The sequence below is a fragment of the Drosophila arizonae genome, chromosome X, assembly GCF_054131065.1.
Source record: "Drosophila arizonae isolate 15081-1271.41 chromosome X, UAZ_ARI_1.0, whole genome shotgun sequence".
Lineage (NCBI taxonomy): Eukaryota > Metazoa > Arthropoda > Insecta > Diptera > Drosophilidae > Drosophila > Drosophila arizonae.
This window is the reverse complement of record NC_142927.1, coordinates 32,159,243-32,171,233: the sequence shown is the minus strand read 5'-3', so window position 1 is coordinate 32,171,233 and position 11,991 is coordinate 32,159,243. Positions and strand designations below refer to the sequence as shown.

The window sequence follows — 11,991 nt, the reverse complement described above, 5'->3', positions numbered from 1 at the left end:
GCCAAGGATAGGCGCATCAGGACCAAGGACGCACATCCCAAATCCAGCCAGGCTTCCCAAATGTGTGGCCAAGAAGGGCATCGCGCTCTTGCGTGCACAACAAGGCGCTGGACTTCTGCTGGCAGCGTGGGCGCATCGGAGTGCGAACTACTAGCTGCTGCCAGTCGGGAAACGAGCAGCGGCATCCGCCATCCAGGGGCGAGCGGGAGCAGCGGCCAGGAGCCCCTAGGCGTTAGTGGGCCGATTTCTGGACGTAGACAGCCAGATGACAGTCATCGTAACCATTGGAGCCACGATCGACACGGGAGCCACAAGCAGTTTTATTAGCGATAAACTTGCTGGCAGGCTCGGATGAGTGGGCGTGGTGCGTGCCACAAGGCGGCGCATACGCTTGGCGGACGGTAGTTGCAGTCATGGAGACTCGCAGTTGGAGACGACGATCAGCCTGGGGAATCAGGAAATCCAAATACCGTTGCTGATTCTGCCAGGAGTGATCGACGATCTGGTCCTGGGCTGGGATTTCTTGGCCAGCATGGGCCACACTGGAATGTGGCGGCTTGAGGATCGGCCGAGAATCCCACAGTCGAGCGGACAGTCAGAGGAGAGCCAGCGTGGAGGCGAACCTCGAGACGCCAGCGGAGCGAACGTGGAGCAGCCAAAGACAATGCATGAGGACCCAGAGGTGGACGCTTTTCTGAGACATGAGCTGGAGAATTTCCAGCATGTGAAAGGCACCACCAGGATCACGGAGCACCGGATCAGGATGCAGGACAACAGGCCCATAAAGCAGCGCTACTTCCCTAAAAATCCAAAAATGCAGGCGGAGATCAACCTGCAGGTGGATGAGCTGTTAGCCAAAGGTTGCATCGTCCCCTCGAAGAGCCCACATAGCGCGCCGATTGTCATGGTTCGCAAGAAGGGGAAGTGGCGGCTATGTGTGGATTTTCGACAGCTGACCAGCAGGTCGATTAAAGATGCGTTCCACTTGCCGCGGGTGCATCATATCTTGGATCAGCTGCGAGAGGCGCGCTACATCAGCAGCCTGGCTTTGAAGGATGGGTATTGGCAGATACCCATGGAGAAGGCCAGCAGACCACTGACGGCGTTCACGGTGCCAGGCAAGGGTTTGTATCAGTGGAAAGTGATGCCGTTTGGACTCCATTCTGCGCCGGCAACATTTCAGCGAGCGCTGGACCAGGTTATCGGCTCAGAAATGATGCCCCATGCCTTTGCCTACCTGGACGACATCATCGTCATCGGCCGAACGCGACAGGAGCATATGAACAACCTGCGAAAGGTGTTCGGGCGACTGCGAGCAGCCAACTTGAGGATCGACAATCGAAAAGTGCGATTTCTTCAAGAAAGAGTTGGAGTATCTGGGTCACAAAGTCACGGAGAATGGCATTTGTACCGACCCAGAGAAGGTTGCAGCTATTGCCGAGCTGAAGCCGCCCAAAAACGTGAAGAAGTTACGCCAATACGTGGGCGTGGCTTCATGGTACCGCCGCCAGATTTTGTAGCCACAGTGCATCCTCTAAAGGCACTGCTGAAAGAGGCACGAAATGGGAATGGAGGAGCGGCAAAGAGCGTTTGAGACGGTGAAGGCCAAACTGACGAAACGTTTTGCTTGCAAGCAATTATGGGCTTGGGGCAATCCTGACGCAGACCTCGGAGGAAGGAGAGCGCCTCATTTCATATGCCAGTCGGACACTGAACAGTGCTGAAAAGAACTACTCAGCTAATGGAAAATAGTGTCTGGCTATCATCTGGGGCATACGGAAGCTCTGGCCATACCTAGAAGGCTACAAATTTGTAGTGGTCACTGATCATATGGCTCTGAAGTGGCTCAATTCTATCGAGAGCCCAACGGGAAGGATTGCGAGATGGGCACTGGAGCTGCAGCAGTACGACTTCGAGATTCGCTACAGAAAGGGCAAGCAGATTCGCTCTCACGGCAGCCTTTGGGCGAAGTGCCATTTGGTCAAGAGCAAGGAGATGCCAATTGGGACAGGATGTCGCTGGCTCACCAAGCTTCGTCAGGACCTAAAAAAGGCGCTACATAATTTTCCAGACTATATGGAAGAGTCTGGAAACTTATATCGGCAAATCCCGCATCGGGCCGGCCACAAGGATGTGCCTGCATGGAAGTTGTGTGGAGGAGAATCACAACGCAGCCACCTTGGGAGCCGAACAACAATTGCTCGGGTGGCAGCGTGGTATTACTGGCCTGGTATGTACAGAGATGTGCGGACATACGTACAGCGCTGCGAAGTATGTCAGCGATAAAGCCCAGTCAGCTGCAGGCTGCTGGGCAAATGCTGACGCATGTGTCCGAGGAGCCATGGGCAACAATGTGTGCCGATTTTGTTGGCCCGCTGCCGAGATCAAAGCACGGAAACACCATGCTCTTGGTCTTCATCGACCGCTTCTCGACATGGACCAGTCGGGCGTTTAAGGTGTTCCTGGAGGAGCTTGGTGTGTGGCTCAAGAGAATCCCACCGAGAGGGCCAACAGAACGGTGAAAACAATGATGGCGCAGTATGCTGGAAGTGACCAGAGATGCTGAGATGATGCGTTGCCGGAGTTGACGTTGGCGGTCAACAGCAGCGTGTCAGCATCTACAGGGTATACGGCAGCCTTCATCACGCAAGGGCGAGTGCCAAGGCTGCCCAACCCTTTGTTTGACCGGCAAACCATCGGCACAGGGCAGGAAGCACAGAGTCCAGTGGAGAGAGCCACCAAGATGCGCGAAGTGTTCGAGATAGTGCGTCGAAGCCTGGAGTGAGCTGGACAGGATCAGGCGCGGCATTATAACCTACGGAGGCGGCAGTGGAAGCCGGCCGTAGGGGCCAAGATGTACATAAAGGAACGCCACTTGCCTAATGCCGCAGAGGGATTTGCAGCAAAACTGGCACCACGCTATGGAGGTCCATATATAATGGCCAGTTTTGTGTCCCCAGTCATCTGCTGTATAAGGTCGGAGGCCGACAAGCGGACCAGGACGGCGCATGTGGCAGATCTCAAGCCGTGGAGAGGAGACACGGGTGAGCAATAGAGCTGTTTATTTTTATACCCTGAACCCATTGAAAATGGGAAATCAGGGTATAATGGTTTTGTGAAAAAGTATGTAACGGGCAGAAGGAGGCGTGGCAGACCCCACAAAGTATATATATTCTTGATCAGGGCGACGAGCTGAGTCGATTTGGCCCTGTCCGTCTGTCTGTCTGTCCGTCCGTCCGTCCGTCCGTCCGTATGAGTGCGTCGATCTCAGAAGTTATAAAAGCTAGAGAGCTGAAATTTGGCATGCATCCTCGTGTGTACCATACGCAGTACGAGTTTGCTTTATTTTTTCGATAAATCGTCCGATAACTTTTTTATCGAGAATAATCGAAAAATAGATTTTGTTTTTGCAGCCTAATTTGAACATTTTTAGACCTGGAGTCTTCAAATTTGTGTTGTATATAAAGTTAATCGTTGCATATAAAGTTAAGTAATTTACAGATTTTGGATACCACGCCCCCTTCTCCCCCAATCTGTAAAAAACGCATTTCAAGTACTAGAGACTTGTGCTTTGGAATGTACACACAGCTCTCTAGCTCTTATAACTTCTGAGATCGACGCACTCATACGGACGGACGGACAGACGGACAGGGCTAAATCAACTCAGCACATCGCGCTGATCAAGAATATATATACTTTGTGGGGTCTGCCACGCCTCCTTTTGCCCGTTACATACTTTTTCACAAAACCATTATACCCTGATTTCCCATTTTCAATGGGTTCAGGGTAGTGCTGCAAAAGAATCGATATTCCGTAATATCGATATTCACGATATTTTCAGAGAAAAAGATCGATAAAAACTATATATCGCACACTTCTTTTAAATGTTAATTTTCTTGCTTAGAATCTATTATAATATTTATATTAATTATGACTTCTTAATGGATAAAATGGCAACCATTTCAAGATTAAAATAAAAGCAACAGCATCAAACAAAAACAAATTTATTCAACCGAACAAAGTCGTATAACAAATTATTTTTCATTAACTTAAACCTAAAACAGCAATTCATTAAAGCTTAAATTCACTATGCTCCTTAAAATTATATTATAATAATAACAAAAACAATTGCCTCCATGGCAGTTTAAAAAAAAAAGAAATTAAAACAAAACCCATTGGTTTTTATTTTAAAAAATTAGTTTGTTTACTGTTTCCGGTTTTAATGACGCCCTTCTGGAATTAGCAATCATTCCAGCTTTGCTAAACATCCTCTCGCTCTCAGAGAACGTTGCCTCATATTTTTTATTTACGAAGTGCAAAATGCTACCGGACTTGGGTGCCAATTCACTCTCTTGCAGCGATGGATGCATGCGTGTTAAGTGATTTTTAAGGCTTGTGGTATTTCCACTTGTTTTGCAGACCTTAAAGCAATTTCTGCACACCGCACAACCATCCTTTCCTCTTTCAAAATATTTCCACACTTCGAATTTTTTTGGGGCTCCCACGGTCTTATTTTCTTCATCGGAGTCAACCCTCGCCGCGCCTAAAACACACAAGCTATGATTCCAAGCTTCCCCAATAGTATATATCAATTGTACTTACGTTTTCTTCCCAAAAACTGATCCATTTTTTTCTTTCTATTGCAATTAAATTAAATCAATCAATTTGTATACAATTTAGCAAAATTAAATAAATGCGCTTCTTACACAGTTAAAACCAACGCCAAGAATAACCATTTTTTCGATATATCGATACTAAGAAAGCCATATCGATCTTTTGCCAAAATTCGAAATTCGTATAAAAAACACAAGAAAAATTTTGCTCATAAATTCATAATTTTGTCGTCGAAACGCGTCTGTGGCTGGAAAGCCACAATTGCCACCAGGAAATGAACTGTATAATTGCACAACAACAAATGTTTAAATTGCGCGCGCATGGCAACAAGCAGTGTACAGTTCGGTACCTAAAACTTAGCTGCCAGTGCATGCGCAATGCAATACAACATCAAGCAGTGCAGGTGCAAGCAGCATCCACCTACAGTGCATGCGCACTTAGCAACAACAACGCGCGCAGCCGAAATTATGCATTTTCTAACGAAAGCGAAAGCGGAAAAACCACAACAAGAAACCGCACACATTCCAGGCGAAAGAATTGCTGCACACACACACACACAGCGAAGCGAGAGCAAGCGAGCATAGGCAAGGGTCAAGGGCCTACGTTGGCTGCTCAGCGATCGCTAGCGCACGAAACGGCACGAAGATGTCAAAGCGAGGGACATCTAAAACAAAAGTGACGACAAAGGCGACAGAGATATATAAAACAGCAAACAAGAAAACACACAGAGACATTCAAAACAGCCAACAACAAAACACAGCGACTTATAAAACAGCTACAACAAAGAGATACATAAAAAGGGCAACAGAAGAGCTTGCATTTGAATGTTAGGCCACAGAAGGGCTGTGTATGCATGGGTGGATGAGTGTTAAAACCGGTATCAGAGCGATACCGTACCCTGCCTGGAATTCAGACATAGGGCAGGGAAGGCTAGAGTCGGCTGAAAGGAGGACACAGGACCCGTTATAAGCTGCCGCCTACGCAGCGGCAGCGCGGCAGCATAGGGTATAAAATGGACAGGCAAGCATGGGCTCGGCCTATTTTACGATCCACCGCAGCAGACCGTTAGAGACTGGGCATCAGCCGGGTACACCCGGCTGATCCTCGGTTGCTGGCCAGCGACTATGCTGGAACGGCACGAGGAGCAGGCCGGGTGGACACACCAGTGCGACTGCCGCCAATGAGGCTGCCGTTTCACCCAAGGAGGCAACCGAGGAGACGTTTGCGGCATCATTTGCCGTTTATCGATTTGAACCCGTCGTCCAGTGGAGAGGCAAGCGCGGCCACATCTGGCTCATTATCGCCGGCGGAGGAGACACTGACCAGCGACAGAGAGGACGTGGGCAGACCGTGGTAGCCGGTGGACTCGGTCGGTACGGCACCCATGCCGTCACCGGTATGGCAGAGGCCGGACGAGAAGCGATGGGACGAGACGCTGGTGAGCGATTACGTCCACAACGGCCGATATTCGCCGAAACGGCCGTTGTGGCGCCCACCACGTCTACCCACGCCTCACCGGGCGATGCTGATCAGTGATGAAGAGGTCGGCGAGCCCGTGGTGATCAGCGACAGCGATTCGGAGAAGTCAGTCTCTGACTCGGAAGGGGGAAAAGACGGCGGAGCCACCGCGGGTAGTTGTCAACTGGGAAGGTGATGGGGGGTCTAATAGAGCACCGCGCCATCACTTAGAGGGAACCCCTCACCCCAACCCCGAAACACATTGGAGCTGCCGCTACCAGAGCAGCCGCATAGCAGGCCAGCGCTGCATCGACAAACATCGTGGCCCGACGCGGGAACAATGCACTGGCGGGAGTTGCGACGCGAGGAACGGCCAGCGGAGGTGGAACAACACGCCGCACGATTAGAGGCCAAGGGCGGCGGGCACACCGCTCGGATCATCTGGTTAGGTGGAGTCAAGCACCGGAGAGGAGGGCGCGCACTGGATGCAGGGCCTTCGCCCAGTCGTATAGAGAGGGGAACAAACACAAATTTATATTACTATTAATAAAAAACAAACAAAAAAAGTTGTCGGGCGATACCGATTGCAGAAGACTCATTCTCAACCCAAACGCTGTCAACCAGAGTATATAGTGCAATTTTCAAGTCTAGTGCGCAACAAAAAACACGGCATGATGCCATTAAAATTGGAAAATCATCGATAGCTATTGCTATGATCATTGCATCATTGCATTCAAATTACATACATATATAATTTATACAATTTTGACTTTTAATAATATATATTTATATCCATATATTAGATACCGGCTTCAAGCTAGCAGCAGATCAGCGCGATTTTTCTATACATGTGCACACACTCATCGTCTATTCTATTCTTAGAATTTCGATTGATTTCTGGACTTTGTATCCGTTACTGTAGTTTTGTCTGATTACGCTCTCTTAATAAGCTATTCTATTTTAGCAACTGGCTGGTCAAGCAAAGCAGTGGCGCGGGTGCTAAGGGCGACGCAAGTAATGTTAGAGTAGGAGGCTCGAAACCTCTTCGATGTTATTTTTTTTCATACATATTTAGTTTTTTATCATAGCTCGCAAATAACTGTTTTTCACTTTTTCGTTGTCTGTAAATAAGTGTCTTTCACTGACACAATCAAAAAAACTCAGACAGAAACTGTTTTTGTCGCGTCTGGCTTAGCTCGCTCGCGCTCTGAGCGAGACAGTTATTTCTGTTTTCGTTTCGCTCAAGTCAAACACTGATCGTTTGCTTGAGTTAAATAAAGCAAACTGTCAGTTGCGTTTGTATGGGTAATCACGCGCGATTGTTGTGTTCTTTTTCTATGTATGTATGCATGTATTTACATGCACACGTAGGCAAAGATCATTTCTATTGAGTTTTTTAGTCAAACTGTCTTTTGCTGAGAGTCTTTACGTAAGCGAAAATCGTATTAGTCTTTACGCGACACTCATGTGAGAGCGTCACACGAATGAGTCATTGCAATGCGTCTGACCGAAACAGATTCTAAAGAAAACAAAGAGTTTCGCTCAAAGTGAGATCGTGTCTGCACAAGCTTTTCGGTTATGATGCGAAGCAGAGCATATACGAAAAAACGATCAACTCTCATTTGCGAGCTCTGTTTTTTATAAAATAGATATTTTATTGGGAAGATATTTATTACTGATTACAATTATTATTATCAATTATTATCAATTACTTATTAAGTCATAAAGGCTCATTTGACAGTCACTCTACAATTCAAACAATACAAAATTGACAAACTACTGAATCGCCAGACAATTATTATCCCATCTCATACATATATACACATATGTATGCAAATGTATGTGCTCATTCAAAGGCCAATCAACGGTAAATTTTGGGCATTACAATTTGCTCAGGCAGCAAATGTTACGCACACAGGCCACAAAATTCAAGTTCAAGTCAGATGCCACTATAGCTAATTGTGAATGATTTTTCATTTTTTTAACTTCTAAAATATTTAATATAATATGTAGCTCATATGCTGAAAGTTTCATTAAATTCCGTTCAGTCAAAAATGAATAAAAAATAATCAAATATTTGGCCAATTAACAAATGCACGTGGAGCAGCTACAACAGAAACATTCGTTGAATCACATCAGCTGTTAGTTTCGTTTAGTTTTGGTAGATGGCGCAGCAGCAGTGAATCTATTTTAGTTTTGCCAGCGTCACTTTTAGAAGTGGGGTGGCGTAGTGTGTTAGCTGCATGACGCTCGATCGAGAAGTCGCGGTTCGAATTCCGATCGGTGCAGCCGGTGTTCATTTTTATACCCTGAACCCATTTTCAATGGGAAATCAGGGTATAATGGTTTTGTTGAAATGTATGTAACAGGCAGAAGGAGGCGTGGCAGACCCCACAAAGTATATATATTCTTGATCAGGGTGACGAGCTGAGTTGATTTGGCCCTGTCCGTCTGTCCGTATGTATGAACGCGTCGATTTCAGAAGATATAAGAGCTAGAGACTTCAAATTTTTTTTAAATGTCCGTAATTACAGCGCGCGTATCAAGTTTATCAATAAAAATCGATAACTCATCCCGATCTTTTTTTATCGATAAAAACCCTTATCGAAAACTAGTTATAAAATTATATCTTCTACACCTTTATTGCTAAAGTCTCCAAATTTTTAATGTTTGCTTATATGCAATTTATACAATTCCGGTTTTTGTTCAAACTTACCCCCACCTTTAAATTCACCCCCTCACCCTCACTTTTGTAAAAAGCGTATTTCAAATACTAGAGACTTGTGCTTTAGCAATTATGCAATTATTCATATCCATGTTATAATCATAATCTGAAAGTTTCATGAAGATCGTACGTCCATAAAAAAGTTATTAAGCAATTAAGTTGTCATAGTAAGCGCTCACTGCCGCCCATGCGTGTTTATGCTTGTGTGTGTATGTGTATGTGTGTGTGTGTGCGTGTGGGTGTGTGTGTGTGTGTATGTGTGTGTATGTATGTGTGTGTATGTATGCCTGTGTGTGCGTGCGTGTGTGTGTGTGTGTGCGTGTTTCTTGTGTAAGCTAAAAGACGCGAACAATTATTGAAATAGCTAATACTCCAAGGGTTCAGGGGATCTCGTAGTCGAGTAGTATCGACTAGAGCTTTCTAACTTGTTTTTAAGTAGTATTACTAGTGCGTAGTGCCGTTTTTTGTTCTTCAATATAATTCAAGGATATGGTTGACCAAGCGTGTTCAATACCTTCGATTAACTCTGTCTTTGTTCTATATTGCTTTCCGGACTCATCCTGACCAACCATCTCGAGACGTTTTCAATGATATTAAGGTCGAGTGTGTATGGTAGCCACTCCATGACACCAATTTTTTGGCTCTGAATCTAGGACTTCACGGATCGGGCGGTCTGATTTGAGCATTATCATGCTGGAAAATCTAACGCCGGTTTTCAGACGTGTTATAGAAATGCGGAACAGCAGTTTTAAACACGGTATTATGTCCTATGCGTTCATGCGCGATGTCAAAAATTGAAGCTTGCAAGTGCTGTAGTAAGATATTGATACCTACACCGGCTTGGAAACCGTTCCAAATAATGTTCATCAGTTCCTTCCAAATTCAATTTTTCTCATCAGAAAAGACAACATGCTGCCATTGGATAGACCACGTCATATTCGCCCACCAAAATTAATGCGTATTTCTTTTCTCAGCATATCGACTGGTATATTTATACCCTGAACCCATTTTCAATGGGAAATCAGGGTATAATGGTTTTGTTGAAATGTATGTAACAGGCAGAAGGAGGCGTGGCAGACCCCACAAAGTATATATATTCTTGATCAGGGCGACGAGCTGAGTTGATTTGGCCCTGTCCGTCTGTCTGTCCGTCTGTCCGTCCGTCCGTCTGTCCGTCTGTCCGTATGTATGAACGCGTCGATTTCAGAAGATATAAGAGCTAGACACTTCAAATTTTTTTTTAAATGTCCGTAATTACAGCGCGCATATCAAGTTTATCATTAAAAATCCATAACTCATCGCGATCTTTTTTTATCGATAAAAAACCTTATCGAAACCCAGTTATAAAATTATATCTTCTACACCTTTATTGCTAGAGTCTCTAAATTTTTAATGTATGCTTATATGCAATTTATACAATTTCGGTTTTTGTTAAAATGTACCCCCCACCTCTAAATTCACCCCCTCACCATCACTTTTGTAAAAAGCTTATTTCAAATAATAGAGACTTGTGCTTTGGCAATTACATGTATATTCATGTTATAATCATAATCTGAAAGTTTCATGAAGATCGTACGTCCATAAAAAAAGTTATTAAACAATTAAGTTCTCATAGTAAGCGCACACTGCAGCCCATGCGTGTTTATGCGTGGGTGCTTGTGTGTGTATGTGTTTGTGTATGTGTGTGTGTATGTGTGTGTGTATGTGTGTGTGTATGTGTGTCTGTATGCGTGTGTGTGTATGTGTGCCTGTGTGTGCGTTTGTGTGTGTATGCATGTGTGAGTGTATGTGTGTCGCAGTTCGCAGCTCGCAGTTCGTGTCGTGTTTCTTATGTAAGCTGAAAGACGCGAAAAATTATTGAAATATCTATTGCTCCAAGGGTTCAGGGGATCTCGTTGTCGAGCAGTCTCGACTAGAGCTTTTTTACTTGTTTTTTTTTTTTAATTCTGTCTCTTTAAGTAATTTAGTTTCTTAATTACTCTTTGGATCATTGATAAGCTCGTCTTAACACCGATTTTACCCCTAATCTTAGTGGTCGATTCGTGGGAATTCGAAGCTTCCCGAACTAATGCTCTTCCATTTCCTTCTGAAATCCCTTGATTATTGCCGCTTATATAGTTTTTTCTATTGTTTCCCTATTTGTAAGAAAATTGCCAATTATTTTTCTGTTTTTTTCAGGTTTTTTCATCAATTTTATGGTAGCATAGTCCAGATTCAAAGAATGCCTCAATCTTTGATTTTCAACCAAAGATAAAACTGCTTTACCCATACTAGAAATATATTGAATACTTTGAGCTTCACAAAAAATTTGGTGAGTGTAATTGCCAAAATAAGCAAGATAATTACAATTGAATTTGGGGGCGCTAATCTGATGACGCAAAATAAATGCACGCATTCTTTGCGAAAATAAAGAAGAATATAAAGTAAAACATAACTGGTTTTCACTCGCGCTTTTCTTTGGTATGAGAGACATCTCATATGATGATAATGAAATAAAACAAGAAAGAAAGCTCTAGTCGAGACTGCTTGACTACGAGATCCCCTGAACCCTTGGAGCAATAGATATTTCAATCATTTTTCGCGTCTTTCAGCTTACACAAGAAACACGCACACACACACGCACGTACGCACACACAGGCATACATACACACACACGCATACACACACAAACGCATACACACACACACATACACAAACACATACACACAAATACACAAACACATACACAAACATTTACATACATATACACACACAAGCATAAACACGCATGGGAGGCAGTGAGCGCTTACTAAGAGAACTTAATTGCTTAATAACTTTTTTTGTGGACGTACGATCTTCATGAAACTTTTAGATTATGATTAAAACATGGATATGCATGTAATTGCCAAAGCACAAGTCTCTAGTATTTGAAATGCGCTTTTTACAAAAGTGATGGTGAGGGGGTGAATTTAAGGGTGGGGGGTAAATTTGAACAAAAACCGAAATTGTATAAATTGCATATAAGCATACATTAAAAATTTTGAGACTCTAGCAAGAAGGATGTAGAAGATATAATTTTATAACTGGTTTTCGATAAGGTTTTTTATCGATAAAAAAGATCGGGATGAGTTATCGATTTTTAATGATAAACTTGATATGCGCGCTGTAATTACGGACATTTTAAAAAAAAATTTGAAGTCTCTAGCTCTTATATC

The 11,991-nt window shown here is 44.2% G+C and overlaps 1 protein-coding gene and 1 long non-coding RNA gene across 2 annotated transcripts; one reads left to right on the top strand and one right to left on the bottom strand.

The window, feature by feature from the left end:
* The first annotated feature begins 60 nt into the window (after positions 1-60).
* Positions 61-2,785, top strand: LOC149268182 (uncharacterized). Its single transcript, XM_089473510.1, has 6 exons — positions 61-277; positions 357-1,297; positions 1,362-1,498; positions 1,875-2,133; positions 2,175-2,475; positions 2,706-2,785. Exons 1-6 carry the CDS (start codon positions 61-63, stop codon positions 2,783-2,785), a joined length of 1,935 nt encoding a protein of 644 aa, XP_089329636.1.
* Positions 2,786-3,988: 1,203 nt separating this feature from the next.
* LOC149268181 (uncharacterized) lies at positions 3,989-11,601 on the bottom strand. Its single transcript, XR_016271020.1, has 2 exons — positions 4,603-11,601; positions 3,989-4,543 (listed from the first exon to the last, which is right to left on the bottom strand). It is a non-coding gene; the product is annotated as an uncharacterized LOC149268181 (long non-coding RNA).
* Between the last annotated feature and the right edge of the window lie 390 nt (positions 11,602-11,991).

Excerpts from the sequence above, each read along its gene's own strand:
- LOC149268182 (XM_089473510.1), top strand. The coding sequence starts at position 61 with ATGTGTGGCCAAGAAGGGCATCGCGCTCTTGCGTGCACAACAAGGCGC. Across the intron at positions 1,499-1,874 it reads TACGTGGGCGTGGCTTCATG|GATTGCGAGATGGGCACTGG; the intron begins GTACCGCCGCCA and ends CCCAACGGGAAG. Across the intron at positions 2,134-2,174 it reads ATCGGGCCGGCCACAAGGAT|CCACCTTGGGAGCCGAACAA; the intron begins GTGCCTGCATGG and ends ATCACAACGCAG.